The sequence below is a fragment of the Lethenteron reissneri genome, chromosome 21, assembly GCF_015708825.2.
Source record: "Lethenteron reissneri isolate LAM-NWPU_2019-01 chromosome 21, ASM1570882v1, whole genome shotgun sequence".
Taxonomy (NCBI): Eukaryota; Metazoa; Chordata; class Hyperoartia; order Petromyzontiformes; family Petromyzontidae; genus Lethenteron; species Lethenteron reissneri.
The window spans coordinates 2651643-2667507 of record NC_083799.1 but is presented as its reverse complement, the minus strand read 5'-3'; the positions used below and the strand labels follow the sequence as shown (position 1 = coordinate 2667507).

The 15865-nt window shown below is 44.6% G+C and overlaps 1 protein-coding gene across 7 annotated transcripts in view; it reads left to right on the top strand.

Moving 5' to 3' along the window:
- The window catches only part of LOC133345038 (RNA-binding motif, single-stranded-interacting protein 1-like), a 288223-nt gene that overhangs the window by 45450 nt on the left and 226908 nt on the right, over nucleotides 1-15865 (top strand). For 6 of the 7 annotated variants that reach the window (XM_061555419.1, XM_061555421.1, XM_061555423.1 and 3 more), the window contains one exon: nucleotides 12352-12555. In XM_061555419.1, coding sequence (XP_061411403.1) covers nucleotides 12352-12555 — 204 coding nt within the window. Of the gene's footprint in view, nucleotides 1-10392; nucleotides 11138-12351; nucleotides 12556-15865 lie in introns of those variants that run through there. The other variant, XM_061555425.1, reaches the window with a different exon arrangement.

The window sequence follows — 15865 nt, the reverse complement described above, 5'->3', positions numbered from 1 at the left end:
GTGCTGGCTCAGTGCTGGCTCAGTGGTCACACGTGGCTATTATGAGCGACCCCGAGGCGCCCGGTGACCGCTACTGCGTAAAACAATTCTGTCGCGTTGCAGACTTGGCATGTTTTGTGGAAGCTCCCAGTTGTGGGATGCGCGGCTGGCGGGAGTGCACGGTGAGTGCCCTTGTGTGACCGCTAGTGGTGTCACCCAGGTGGGGGCGTGCCTATCCACTCGCACAAATACTAAAAAGATTTCCACCCCCTGTCATAACCTTAACGGACTGTCAGGGCGAGTGCTTTTAGCGATTAGCACCCATGGAGACCTGCGTTGTGGCACACGAACGGGTTGGTGGCCAGCACCACGCCCGGCCGTCTCTGTCTTCCTGGTGGCGATGTGTACACACCGCACCAGGTACTCATTTGAGGCTGAGTCGACCTAGGGGAGGCCCAAGATCGGTTCAGGTAATTGTCACTGGTGTTGGCCGTGAGCCGGGAATCGGTTGCCAGGTTCGTAGCGCAGCGTGCTACCGCGACACGACCGCTCTCCATTTGCATGCACACCACCCACACGCGCATCACTCTGCCCTCACTCCTACACCACCAGGCCAGCTCATCCCACCCTTAGTTTGACTTAACCAGAGAAGTTATGTCACCGAGGCACTCTGTGTGGGGATAGCCACAAACAGTAGCCTCGATTCATCTTCTTGGTTCTTTCGGTAAAGTCACGTAGAAGGGAAGTAATAAAATAATAAAAATAAAACATAATAAAATAATTCTCACGACGTTTCGGCCACAACGCAAACAGCCGTCCTCAGGTGAAGACGGAGCCTCAGGTGTCTCTGCGAGTCACGTGCCGCATCCGCCTCTGACGAGCACGATCAGCATTACAGGATCGGCTGAGTGGACATCGGAGACTGTGCTCTTCGCCGATTGCCTCAGCGTGCCTCGACTTAATTGCCACAATTACAGCTTTCCGGCAAATCCCCAGCTGTGGTACTTTAATGACGTGCCTTTGCTTAAAATCTAGCGCAAGGGCATTTTACGGAGGCAGGGGGGATGTTGCGCGGGCTGTCTGAGCTCATCTTGGTTTTAACCTTGGGGTCTCAAATGTTACAGGCTCGCAGTTAGCACTGCTCCACAGTGGGGCCACGTTGGCTTCAATGCGGATTTTGGCACAGCATGTTCCTGTTAAAGTGTACCTTGTGGGCATCATACTAATGCTTCCGCTTCATGGTTTGTAGAGTCTCATTAGCAGCCGTGCGTGAGAATGCCTCGCTTTTGTGTGGCTTCTTGCTGCTCTATCATCATCCTTAACTGCAGCTGTGTTAAGGGAATGGCCATGTCATGTGTTACAATGTCATGAAAGAAATTTAATGTTAAAATACCCCCCCGCGTTTTAGAAACGCGCTTTGGGATAAAGTAACGAGAATACAATTGTAAGTGTGCACCGAATTTGCTTTGACACATCTGGTTGATTAATATACGAATATGTTAATTCCCAGATTTGTTTTGCCACATTTCAACAAACACCAGATTTAACGTGAAAATATAGAGCTCTTATGAAGATGCAATGGCATCTTATGATGTTTGCTTTACTGGTAGGCCTCTTGAGTTAGGGTAGAACATTTGATTGAGAATCCCCTTTTTCGCTTATGCATCACATTTTTTTAGTTTTTCAACTGAGAAAATTAGGTGAGTTCCGGTTGGCACATGCAAACGTGTAATGGAAATACATTTTTAAAAAGTCTTTAAAATCAGATGTAAACTCTACACCATGCTTAACCAATAAGCATACTTTTTCCCCTAATATTTTCCAGAAACATCGTGTTGTTTTTTGTATTCAGTTCCGGTACGCAGTTGGAAAAACATGTTGCAAATAAAGTGTTGTGTCTTTGAAAGACTACAAACACATGAGACGCTCACACACAATGCATTACATTTTAATTAGCGATAATTGCAATTTCATTACAATGATCAAAGTTACTTTTTGTTTCTGGCAGGTGGTATCAATCTGTCTGCTTCACCTGAAGATTTAATCATGGCAATCGGTGCACGTGTATTGTTGACTAAATAGCTCGCGAGAACTTATGCATTTCAAAGTTAAATTTGCGTGCACGGAGCATCCCCGCGTGTATTGGGCCTGCACCAGAGTTCAGCAGCGGCTAACAACGAAAAGTGAGCGGCATCTGGCAGGACGCCCGGCAATTGGGCTCTGGTCCAGTGGGTGTTGGCTACTTTCGTGTTTTGTAACATGCAGCCAATTTCACTCGTGCCCCATGCCACTCTGTTTGTGTTTCCAGAATTCGCAGAGGCCTGTGTGTTGCTCCGCCGGGAAGGAGCCGCGCTCGAGGATGCTATAATTTATTTGAAACACATAATAATATAAACTCAAAGTCACATTCATATGAAACCGCTCACCCAACAGCGCTTGTGTAAAGTGTGTGTTTTCTTTATACCATGAAGGGTGTTTTTTTTTCATTTCTATTGACTCATTCCCATCTCTCACACAGAGAGCTGTGTGATGTTGCATCAGTCTGCAACGTGGTAATTTACAACCGTATATGACATGCCTTGTAGTTCCGGAGCCAAACTCCATGTCATATGGCTTGACACATTCCCTCCATTGTTATTATTATGATGGCCCACGTACGACATGAGGACGGTGCTCGGGAAACTGGCTTCCTCGATGGCCTCGTGTGACCCACATGGCTCCCCGAAGAGTATTTAGAGGGTGTTTCCCCATCCTCGTGAGGAGGAAATAATCGCACCATTGGTCCGATGCACTCCCTAACTCAGCGCTGCTGAGCCATGGAAGGTGGCCGGGGCAACTGGCCACACAGAGGCGGATTTGCAGGTGCCTCCCCTTTGTGCAAAGTGCCCAGTTCACAATGGTAAGGTATTTTTGCACCTCCATAGTAAAGCCAATGGAGCAAAGCCACAGGACAGCTCCCTAACTCACATTCATAGTCTTTCAGACTGACCGCGAGGTAATGCTCGCTGCAAGGTCAACGTTTCCCCCGGTGGGAATTTTCTCGTGGAATTTCCTGGCAGTTGCAGTTTTTTTTAGTAAAATCTTAACACTTATTTTGATTTGTAAAGAAAATACAGTTTAATTGGCTGGAAAGAGGCGGAAGGAGGTGGATGGGGGGCTAGTGGGGGGGTCGTGACAAGTTGTGGAATATGTATATCAGTTTCACAGCAAGGAATGTTTAAACGTTACCAAACAAAGACATCATTATTTCAGCAAATGCAATCACGATAATACAAATATTATTGCAGACAGCTAGAAGCTGATCAAATGTTGCCTTCCTTTGTAAGACTTCCTGTAAGGAGAACGTGGCGTGTCTCAGAATGCCGATGACACACGTCTCAAACAAGTCTGGATTTTAAATACAATAGTTTGGATTTTGGCGTCTAGCACATACGTATCTGCCGTGCGCTGATTGTATTCGCTCATTTTATTCCAATCACGTAAATTGTAATTCAGTGGGTTTGATAAATGCATTGAAATGGCACTTCTTTTATTTCAGTTTATATGGACAGGTTTTTCATAATATCTTTCATTCTTGGACCCTAAGCATATCGTAGTTGAATGGCCACATTGTGGCCAATAATTTTGTTTGTAACAGTGTTATTTTCTGGCTGTGAAAGGGCCAATAGTATATTCGTGTGAGCGTGTGTGTTGAGCGCTACCAGATTTGTGCTATAATGGCAGTAGGACATATCAAACTAGCTTTGACTCCTGGCCTTGCATAATATAGGTGGTGACTATAATCCGAACCTTGCCTGAGCCTCCTCTAAGCTAACCCTGCCTGAAATGACGACCTGGTTCGTGTGGCTTGGACAAATTCAGCGGTGGTAAGGCAATGATGCTGGCCAAACCATTGTCTTGTTTGCCATTCTCGTCTCAATAGGTGTTCACAAACAGCGTGTGCCCTTACAGTCTATAGGGCTAAATGATCTGCATTATGATGTTTGGTGCAGTATTTAATGGGGCTCCTTACATGGATGTCAAACCGCCACTTAAACTGTATTTACAAATGTCCCTGAATTGTATCCCTTGCACACTTTCATAGCATGAGGTTATTATGTAAAAAAATAAATCCCCTTAAATGTTGCACAAAGCAGAGCTCCTGTAAAGCTGACACGTGGTTATTAATGTCAGCTGTTCCACCTGGACGGGAAGGGAGACCTCGGGCTGGCAGTGAGTGGTGAGGCAGTCTCTCTGCGTGCATGTCAAGGCCCTTGCCCTCTCCCTGCAAGGTGGCATTGTCCTCAAGGAATAATTTAATTCGTCTGCGAGACGCGACGCGAAATGTGGAGGAAGCACCACGTTCACCAAATAGGATTGGGAAATCCGTAATGGTAAAGGTGCACTCCTGCAAATGCTTTGCTTATGCCACTGCTCGAAAAACCTCGACCCGAGTGAGCTCTCGAGAGGGAATTGTGGCCGACTCTTCCACTCTGGCCAGACAACTTGGGAGAGGTGGGAGTAGCCGTACTTTACTTCACCACACGTGACCTTCTGATCCACTGTCTTGTGAAATCGGTAGTGCGGGGGATGTGGTAATTAATAATTCATTGGCTTGATGCAGTCAGTAGCAATCGTGGTACCATATAGTATTTGCTTACCCATGCTTGTTGACAGCACACATACACACACGTATAGTGGCTGACCATGCACGTTAATATCCCTTTTGTTCTCCATCAACTGCTGGATGAGTTCCGACCCATGTCATGTGGATTATGGGGGTTATCTTGGACCATACTTCACTATCTACAGCACTCTCAAGGCTCAACCCTGCTTACTGACACGAAGGGATCAGGTGGCCTAAGGGCGACAGACATAACGTCTGGGAGGTGGCCGTTGGTCCTTTGCTGCTTTTGGCTAGCGATCGAACAAAGACGGTCACTGCATTGCACACTTTCAGATGCGCTGCTGTGGCCATCTGGAACGCTCTTCCTTCCGATATTAGGAAGCCACTCGAGCTATGCACTTTTAAATCTAGTTTGAAAACTCATTTCCTTAGAGACTGCTATTGTTGCTTAGTTTGTTGTACTTCCCCCGCACCTCCGATTAGGGCGGTTGGTCACGTAAGGTACACCCAGAGTAACGTAAAAATAAAAGCTCACTTTTTTGTGGTCAAATTAGTGGAGAGCCATAAGTATTTTATTTGACTGCCAACTATGTTTCAGACAGGTTTTCCCAATAATAATCACAATAATACATGTACATGTACATTACGTTCTTCTTGTTCTTCTGCTCCTTGGCTCCCATCCTCTCCCTCCTCGTTTCTCTGCCGTCTTCTTCATTTTCACAGACGACCCTTTCCTCAACGCGTCCAACATCCCACACCTTGGCCTTCCTCTCCTTCTTTTCCCTTCACTTCTTCATTTTATAATATCCTTCATCAGACCATCCCCTCGTCGAGTGTGTTCAATCCAGTTCTACTTTCCCCTTCTGATGACTTCCGTTATCATTCTTATTTAGTTGATGCCATCTGGTAAATGTGTTATAAATTTCCGCATGCGGACCGTGTAAGAGGGGAAATCATAAAACTTTTGGAAAAGATTTTAAAATTGTGCTTGACACTGTATTTGAATTTAGTTGCCCCCAGTATTTTGTATGATTGGCATATAAATACAGGGCTTCATCACAGGCCTACTATTGGGTTGGTACAGCTTTTGATTGCATTACGTTTTCCTACTCTCAAAACTTTATCTCTAGAATATGCGGAACTCTATTTGGTATGCACTTACAGACACGCGCCTATCTGCTGTACAATTTTTTATGCATAAAGGGAAGGGACTCTAGAATCGGCTCCAATGTTATAGCCAAAGTAAGCTGAGGTTTCTAAAACGTGCCAGGAATGTTGAATTGTTCCAAATTAAATCTGGTGTTTTTTTTCTTCTGCGTGTGAACAACCAGTGCATATGGTTTTGCAGGGCGACGTGTGTGTGTGTGGAGTGTGAATGGGTCTGCTTACTTTGTAAAGTGCAGGGAGAGGGGACACTGTTTGCCTTGGCCTCCTAACTTGCCTTTTACAGCAGACACATACACTGCTCTTTGTCACTGGCAGGTTGCCTTGGCCTTGAAGGGAAGGGAGGCGTTGGAGCAATTGGTGTGAGTTTGGATGTGATAACAAAAAAATACTGAATAACGGACTTGGTCAAATAGCCTCAGTAGGGTCCTTCTGACACAGAGTATCGAGACCCAGTTGACAGTTTCCTTGATACATGTCCATTTTCAGCCTTTTTGTTAATCCACGACTGGCCTTCTCACGCCGTGCAGGCCATCGAGGTTTTTTGACCATACGTTGTCATGCTGGTCAGTGTGGGTTGGCGAAGGTGGGGGCGCATACACGGAGGAGCACATAAAGTACACCAGTGGACTTTCTTGCGGTGCCCTCTTTCTGCCCACCACATAGTACCATAGCCGCCTATGACAACCTGCCATCCGTGGCAGGTGGTCCATCAAAGCGCTGTCCAGGCTCAGCTTTGCTTAGCTTCTGAGATCTCACGAGAATCGGGCACTTTCTGGGTGATCTCATCATGGACTCCCTTGACGCATGAAGGATTCACAAAGACATGACATATTATAAACACAGCAAAACAAAACTTTATGACAAAATAGTCAATCAAAGGTACAGATTATTATTTTGTACAGCTGAAGGCTTTAATAATAAAAGTTTGATAACTGTAAGTACAGTGCTGCTAAAGCATTCAAAATCCATGTGTGAGAGAGTTAATGTGTGAGAGAGTTAATGCATCAAAGAACTCTGACTCCTCACCTGCCCGCAGTCACAGCAGAGGCAGGTTGGCAGCGATACATTGTTTTTTCCATGACAAAATTAATAAACTGGATACACACACACTAGCACTTTGATATGAGGCAAAAAATGCTTTTCAGTGTAAGATTATTTGCTTTTGCAATATTCCACTGTTCTGCTCTGTTTAAAAAAAAAACCCAGTAATGCTTCAGGAATTATGGCCTTTTTTGGATGTGGGGCAGTAATGCATAATTCTGAAATATGTCTGGAAAAGCAATAAATGTGTCTCCATGCCAATAACAAGGCTTGCTGCAGGCATGGTAATGTACGAATCTACATATGGGCAGGGCGGCCCTTTGGTCCGTGGAGAACGAAACTACCGCTTCTTTGGTTTGGACCAACAGCTGTCAATGTGTCACTCTGCGATACAAGCTGCCCCGCCGTTCCCTCTGGGATTTCCTGCACCATGCAAGCGGCACCTGGAAGAGGCCCGTTTGCTGAAACGTAGCATCGCGTATAATTTAATTCTCTCGGATTTTTTTCCCCAGCACTAATCCATCCTGCTGTCACGCTGGCACATAGCGATTGTTTGCATCTGCATTACTGACTGGCTTGTTACTCTGGTGTGAAAGCCGTGACTGGCTTATCAGTTATCGCACAAGGTTAATTAAAGACGCAACAATGATGAACCGTCACCGACAAAATCAGCTCCTGTACAAAGCCATTACTCAAATGATGGAAAAAAAACAGAATTAGCTCCTGCTGTGGTGATAAAGTGTTTAATTATACAGCAGTAACCATGAAGGGAGCTCTCAAACTTGAACTTGAACCAAAATGTTAAGCCTTGCTGCATACTTGTGCAGCTGGGATTGCTTTTACTATACTTTCTTTCAAATAGACGCTTTGTTCAGTTTTCGTTCACGGTAGCACAGCTTATATTCAATTGTGGAGGTTTAATTAATTGTGCTTTTTATGTCAACAAACTGCTCATTTTCTTAAACCAAAAGCACATTCCTGTTGTAGTCATTAACATGGCCTCGTAACAGATTTTTTCTTTAGGCCTCGGTACTGTGGATCTTTTGAGGCAGTGTTAATGATGATGATAATTGCAGTAAGATGTTTCTGTCTATTACTAAAAAGAAACTAAATTGGGAAAAGTCTCAACGCTCCTTTGTGTTGCCACGCTGCAACGTTAACTTGGTATTGTTTGTCCCATTGCTGTGCATATCAGCTGCCTAACAAGTGGTGCCATCCTGTGTGTGCCTGCACACCATTGTGCATGTGCATTGGAACGCGCGATGTATTTTGTTTGTTGTTGTGATGTTGTTATGATATAGGGGTTAAACAATAGGTTATATCGCGTGAATATAAATGTGTCGTTAAACCCGCCACCACCCGACAGCCAATTAGAAAGGTTTGTCACGTAAATAGAACATGTCAAATCGTTAGCAGTACAGCACATTAACAATCTGAGTACGACGTTTCGCCAGTAATTACAATTAGCTTCATCGGGCGACAGCCAGATTTGTGGAAAAGTCTTCCTGTTTCGTTCCTTAAATCGAGGGGTAGATGTGATGACGTCAATTGTGTGCTCTTCTTGCGCGAAATGCGGCGGGGGGGGGGGGGGATTAATGAATGCATATAAATTACATTGAGAATCCATTGTCGTTTGGGTTATTTTTATGTTATTCAACGAACATTATGCATGCGCATTATGTAAGTCAATTGTTCTTGTACTTCCTGTTGATTGTGTGTACTAAAATAGCCGTAGCAACGGTAATCCCTATTGAAGTATGGTGGCCTGTATAGGCATGCATTTAAACAATGTATTATTTGATGATTCGCTTCCAAGCAGCACTAAGCCTGTAGCTATCCGAACAGTTAAAATGAATTTTATTTCTCTCAATTTCGGTTTTATTCTCTAATTCGTCTTGACCAGTAGTAACTAGTTTTGCACAGACCTTTAACATTATCAAAATCAATTGAGTATCAAAATCAATTGAGTGTCCTTGTTGGCACGCATGTTGTATTTGGGAGTTGTATTTGGGAGTATTTAATGCTCCTTTGGTGTTCATTTAGTCTCGTGCTGATCATTCCGCCTGTCTGCCCAACATAGCATTTGCCACAAGAGCAATTAATCACATTCTGTTGATAGCTTCGATTATACATATTTTGTACCAGATATTAATTTATGTATTTTATGTACCGTGCCAAATCTGACTTGGATGTTTGTTTTTCCAAAAATCTGGCTAGTTTATCAGTTATTTTAATAGTTTTAATTATTTGGCCAGTTTCAACACTGGTATGATTTGATTTGGTTTTGGCATTCAGTACCCAGTTGATTTGTGCATCATTGTAACAGTTCAATTGCAGCGCTCCTTTAACATGTTTAATTTCACTTCTCAGACGATGACCATCTGACACTTTCTTAGCTCGATGTATGATCATCTTGATGAGAGAGGATTTCTGTGTGGGGTGATGCGACTCTGCATTCTGATAAACATCAGTGTGAATTTTATTTCGGCAAATGCTGTGTGTTCTTTTACTATTTCAATTGCGCCCAAGCAGAATATCCAGAAATGAAAGAGTTATGTTAGCTTCCATTTCCATGGTGAACTGGATGGACGGGGTTTGCGAGTTGAGATTGATTTCTAAATTCGTTAAGTGTATCTTTTCCGTGTGGTCAGACCACCAATGTGTCATCCACGTATCTAAACCAAGCAGAGGGGTTTAGTGTACTTGTAGCTATTGCTTCAAAATCTTCCATGTACAAATTCGCAATCACAAGAGACAAATGAGAGCCCATTGCTGCTCCTTCCTTTTGATTATAGAATCACCTTTCCACAAGAAATAGGTGTTCTTTAGACAGTGGTCAGCTAGTCTTGAGATATATTTGGCTAAACCTGTGTTCATTACCAGAACCTCCTGAATAGAGAGATCACATCAAAACTTACGAGAATATCATTAGAGTTAAGGTTAATATCTTTAATTATATTTATGAGATGTTCAGTGTTTTAAATGAATGAAGAGGTCCTACCAATTTGTATGTGGCATTGTCGATTGCACTAAGTATGGGTCTTAATGGGACATCAGGTTTGAGAATCTTTGGTAGCCTATAAAGTCTTGATGCTTTTGACGTCCTTTGTGTGATCAGGTAACGCTCCTCCTTGGGAATTGATGACTTGGCAACAATTGCCATTAAACAAAGAGTTTAGAGAATGGGAGGTTAAGCGCATTTGCAACCACATCCATGTAACTAAGTTGTTATATAAGTTGTTGCATTAGATTACACAGTGTAACACATTTTTTTTCTTTTTTTTTCTTTCCTGGGTTAGTAAGTGTTATTTCCTAATTGCTTATGCCTCAAAAGTACAGAAAATGGCTATTATACCCCACAAGCTTTGATTTTGTGACCAGGAGAGTGAAAATTTGAAATTTACCAATTTTCCAGAACATTCCAGATAGATTCAGTGCTGAGTAAACTTGGAGTAACTTCTAGAACATTCTAGATCTTTCCAGTAATATAAATAGTAGTATAAATACAATGGCCTTAAGCCCACCAATTCAATTTGGTTCCAGCTGCCTAAGTGGATACATATCTGCATTTTTCTGAGATGGCATCAAGAGGCTGCAAGCATCTGGCAGATGCATTTTGTTATGGCTGCGGCCAATTTATCAAGACAAGAGCAAAAAAGTACTCTGTACAAAAGCGAGGAAGACGTTGTAGATCCAGATGAAAATTTCAGAGGTGGAGAGCTGAGGAGAGAAACCCATACTACCCCAACCAAAAAGACCTCAATGACTTGATCAGAGATCTTGGTTTCACCAAGTCCAATGCCACGCTTTTGATGTCTAGGCTCAAGCAGTGAAACATGTTGTATGAAAGTGTGCAAGTCGCAGATCAGTGGAAGCATCATCAACCTTTTTGCAGCTTCTTTATCCATCAAGATGGCCTCTGCTTCTGCCACAATGTGACCAGTCTGTTCGAGGCAATCGGAATCGCCTGTAACCAGAATGAGTGGCGCCTCTTCATTGACAGCTCATCCAGGAACCTCAAAGCCATGCTGCTCTATAATGGTAACAAGTATCCGTCTCTTCCCCTGGCTCACTCGGTGCACCTCAAAGAGAATTAGCAGCATCAAGACCTTGCTGGATGCCTTAAAGTATGATGAGTATGGCTGGGAGGTAATCGGATACTTAAAAATGGTGGCATTCCTGATGGGTCTCCAAGGTGGTTTTACCAAGTTTCCCTGCTATCTTTGCTTTTGAGACAGCAGGGACACCAAGGCGCACTACCACGGGTGGGACTGCCCACAGCAGACCGAGTTCTTTGTGGGGAGGAACAACCTCAAGTGGGAGCAACTGGTGGACCCCCGGAAGGTGCTGATGCCACCACTATACATCAGATTGAGCCTTGTGAAACAATTTGTCAGACCTGTAGATAAGGAGTCGGCAGCCTTCAAGCACATTCAAGACTTCTTCCCGAAGCTATCTGAGGAAAGGTCAAAGCCGGTGTCTTCGTTGGACCACAGATAAAGAATATCCTGGAGTGCAATGAATTCCCCAAGAAGCTCACTAGGAAGGAGAAAGCGGTTTGGAACAGCTTTGTCGCAGTGGTTCGTGGCTTACTAAAAAAATCTAAAGGTCGAAAACTATGTGGAACTGGTTGAGACTGGTGAAGAACAACGACACAATGGGCTATATGATGTCCCTCAAAGTGCATATCCGTGATGCTCATATTGATAAATTCAAAGGGGAACATGGGAGCGTATTCAGAGGAGCAAAGCGAGCGCTTACACCATGATATACTGGACTTTGAACGCCGCTACTAAGGACAATATAACGAGAACATAATGGGAGACCACATTTGGGGCTGATTCATGAAATTTATTTACAGTATAATCGTAAATCTCGATAAACTACTCACTTCTAAATCTTTTGTAGTCATTTTTGTATTACTTTAGTATAAATACATGTTAATTTTGATTCATGTTGTTTTTTTTCTGACTTAATGAGAACGAAAAGTCTCATATTTGCCCGTTTTCTCACTTAAAATAGGTAAATTTCAAAATATCACTGTCCTGGTCACAAAAGCAAAGTTTGTGGGGAATAATAGACATTTTCTATACTTTTTAGGCATAAGTAATTAGGAAATAAAACTTACTATCCAGGAACAAAAATTGTGTTACACAGTGTTATTATATTAACAGGTCTATTCATACTAATTTGGATGGATAGAGCGATGGTGCAGTGGTTAGCACGCTGTGCTACTACAAACAACCCATTGGCCTGAGTTTGAATCCAGGGCACGGCCAACATCGGTAGCGAATGGTATCTGAGCCAACCCTGGCCATCCATTTCACCAAGTCGCACTAACCAGTGTGGTGAATTATGGTCACAAAACCTCCATCTTGGAAAGGCCTGGGGAGGCCTCCGTTCATAAGAGGGTGAACAGTGGGCTGAGTGAATGTAAATTGCACCAACATGTAGTGCAGTGTCTCATTCGCAGACTTTCTCACAACATTCCCTGGCTGCTGTATGTTGCCTCTAGCTGAGCTGTGCGCGTGTGATACCCCACTCGCTGTCACCTACAGATGGGCGGCCACATGCGAGTGTACGGGGGCAGCAAACCTCAGGCGGCAGCCACGAGCCCTGCGTTTGCCACGCACTGGGGGGCCGAGCCCCCCGGCTGGAGCCGCTTTGCCCTGGCTCGAAGCCCCCGGATCTACCCGGCGCCCTACTACCACCCGGCTCCGCACGCCGGATACAGCTATGCTGCGGTGCAGCATGCCATGCCGGTACGTGACGCGACGAGGCTTGGGCAGCAGCATGGGTCACGTTCTCTACTCTGAAACAACGTGGAAATGCACGGCTTAAGTGGCGATGATGAACACCTCTAACCCGCTGCTTTGGAGGTGGGGTTCGTGGAACACTGAGAGGTCATCGTGTCTGAGATACATATTCCTGCCGGATTATGAGCTGGCCTGTAGATGGCAGTACAGTGAGTGGGTTGCTCGCCTGACTGTGTGTGTGTGATTGAGTATTGGCTGTTTGTGTAAATGCACATTATTCAGGCATTCCAGTTAAGAGGATGAGGAATTGGGGGGAAAAAATCCCATTTCAGGAGCTTCCTGAAGAAGACCATTGAGACCCAACGAGATCTCCATGCATAAAGGAAAATGAGAGGCGCTTACATCTGGAGAATGGGCGTGCGACCTGTTATACCATTTAAAATATAGCAGTTGGTGAGTATTGCGTGAATGAATGAAAAGATTGTATTTGACAGCCTTGCATAAAGTGATAGCATTGCGGAAATCACTCGGAAATCAGGCAAGGGAGCACACCATACACAAACCATTACATCCCAAGATGGATTAAATGGAGATAAATATAATCCAGGTGGTATGGGCCAGGGTTTGAAACCGGTGGCGATCACAAGGTACAAGTCTGGACCAACAAGCGATTGGTTCTAGACGAGTTCCACTTTGTATGCCGATTTACCCTGGTCACCATCACCTCTAATTTTTTCGGACACTTGCCGTGGTGAGTGGCAAATCCACCACGGCGTCCTGTCACACAGTTATGATTACAATTGAATAATTTCGATAAATTACAGCCATTTTCTGTTTGACATTTATTGCACGGTGGGTCTCTTGTAATTGCATGTTACTGGATAAATAAAAAAACATTTGCCGCTAATTGAGTAAACAATCCAGTAGGAATTTGAGGCTATTACTCATACATCAATGAGCACAATCACTGTCATCAGCGGCAAACAAGCTAATGTTCCACCAGTGTACATGTTAGTGCTTCACGCTGAAAACTCCATTAACTACAATAGTTATTTCGAAACAAAATTAGTTCTTTGGGACAATTAATTGCTTCAACTCCAGGACATAATCGGCACCCAGAGGGTGAAGGCCTCCAGCAGTTAATGGAGAAGGAGAGTGGTTACAGTGATTTCCCTAATAAGGAATTTTCATTCACTTTTTTAGTAACGTGTCTTTTTTATGATTCTTATTTTGGCAGCCTACCACGACCGAATGTGAGTGTATTCAGACAGCGCTCGTGAAGACGCTGGTGCCATTTTGCATAATCGCTCACATTGAATTGGATAATTATAGAGCAGAAACGAGGGAGTGTGTGTCGCGGAGTAGTGCCCTATAGGATGTTCACAGCTTCCCTTCCTCTCCCTTAACAAGGGCAGCAGTAACCAGAGGTGGGACAAAGTCATTGTTATGCAAGTCCAAGTCGAGTCTCAAGTCATCAAATTCATGACTCGAGTCTGACTCGAGTCCAAGTCACATGACTCGAGTCCACACCTCAGAGGTGGGACAAAGTCATTGTTATGCAAGTCCAAGTCGAGTCTCAAGTCATCAAATTCATGACTCGAGTCTGACTCGAGTCCAAGTCACATGACTCGAGTCCACACCTCAGAGGTGGGACAAAGTCATTGTTATGCAAGTCCAAGTCGAGTCTCAAGTCATCAAATTCATGACTCGAGTCTGACTCGAGTCCAAGTCACATGACTCGAGTCCACACCTCAGAGGTGGGACAAAGTCATTGTTATGCAAGTCCAAGTCGAGTCTCAAGTCATCAAATTCATGACTCGAGTCTGACTCGAGTCCAAGTCACATGACTCGAGTCCACACCTCAGAGGTGGGACAAAGTCATTGTTATGCAAGTCCAAGTCGAGTCTCAAGTCATCAAATTCATGACTCGAGTCTGACTCGAGTCCAAGTCACATGACTCGAGTCCACACCTCAGAGGTGGGACAAAGTCATTGTTATGCAAGTCCAAGTCGAGTCTCAAGTCATCAAATTCATGACTCGAGTCTGACTCGAGTCCAAGTCACATGACTCGAGTCCACACCTCTGGCAGTAACTAAAACCCACTGCGCACAAAATGCACAGTTACTACAGGCTGTGCCGCTAAACGGATAAAAGCCTCTGCATTTGCATTGGCTACAAATGATGTGCGCTCTCAATTTTAATGCAGATTCGTCTCGAATAACACAATACACAATGAGAGCGCATCTCCTCCTATGTTTGCTTTATCATAAGGCAGCATTTAAACGTGTGCGAGTTCGTAGCCGATGATGAATACAAGTCAATGCTCATAACTTTATACGCGGGAAGCTGCCGGTGACCACACAATAACTAAGTTGTAGTTTCCCCCCCTGCAATTAAATCAACCCTTGTGTGGTTATTAGACCGGCCGTGTCCAAGCGTACGCTGTGACGAGTGACGGAGGCTGCCTTGAGCCACGTCGGCTCGGAGGAGGCACGCGATCCTTCACCGTTAGAAGTAGTGGGCTCCGTCGTGTATTTACCCCTTCGCCATTTTACTGTCAATCGCAGATCACTCACCCGTTGACTGTGTTTCACACTCAATCAAAACAAACGTTTAAAAACGACACATGACTGGTGAAGGACCTGGCGCGTGTCAAAAAGGCACTGTCAGCGCTGCATCCGCACAGTGTCAATATTTGAGTGCGGCTGAAAAATGAAAACACGGCTGCAGGCTTCCAAAAGAGATTGCTGCGGCTTGCAATAAAACAGCCCGGGCCGTGACCTTGCCATGACCGAGGATGGCGTGGATGCCACGCGCGGCCACATGTGGAAACAAACGCCCCGTGAAGACCATCAAAATGTCACCGCCACCAAAAGCGTAAATGGGGTCAGCGTGCGTGTGGCCTGCACCACAGAGTGTAATATTTGACATCGTGTCAGGAGATTTGCTTTCGTGCTGCCGGCTCCCGTGGCTTCTCTGCATATAAGGTCAGGCTTGCCAGGGTTCACGATGTGCTGACCCCGTGCCTTTGACGGTTAACTAGATTTTTTCCACCGCCCCCCCCCCCGTTCTTCTGTCGGTCATACATTACTACATTAGAATAGCCCAGAAATGTGTGTAACGCGCGTGACGTCACTCCACATGCCCCCCCCCCCCCGTAATTAATAATATAATAATTATGAGCGGGTGGATTTTAACACTCACGCGGAAGGTCGAGTGGAAAGATATGTTTATTTCGCAAATTCGCTTCAAATATCACGTTTCTTTATACAGAAAGTGACGGTCAAAAAAAATCTACGCAGCACAGTGACGTCAC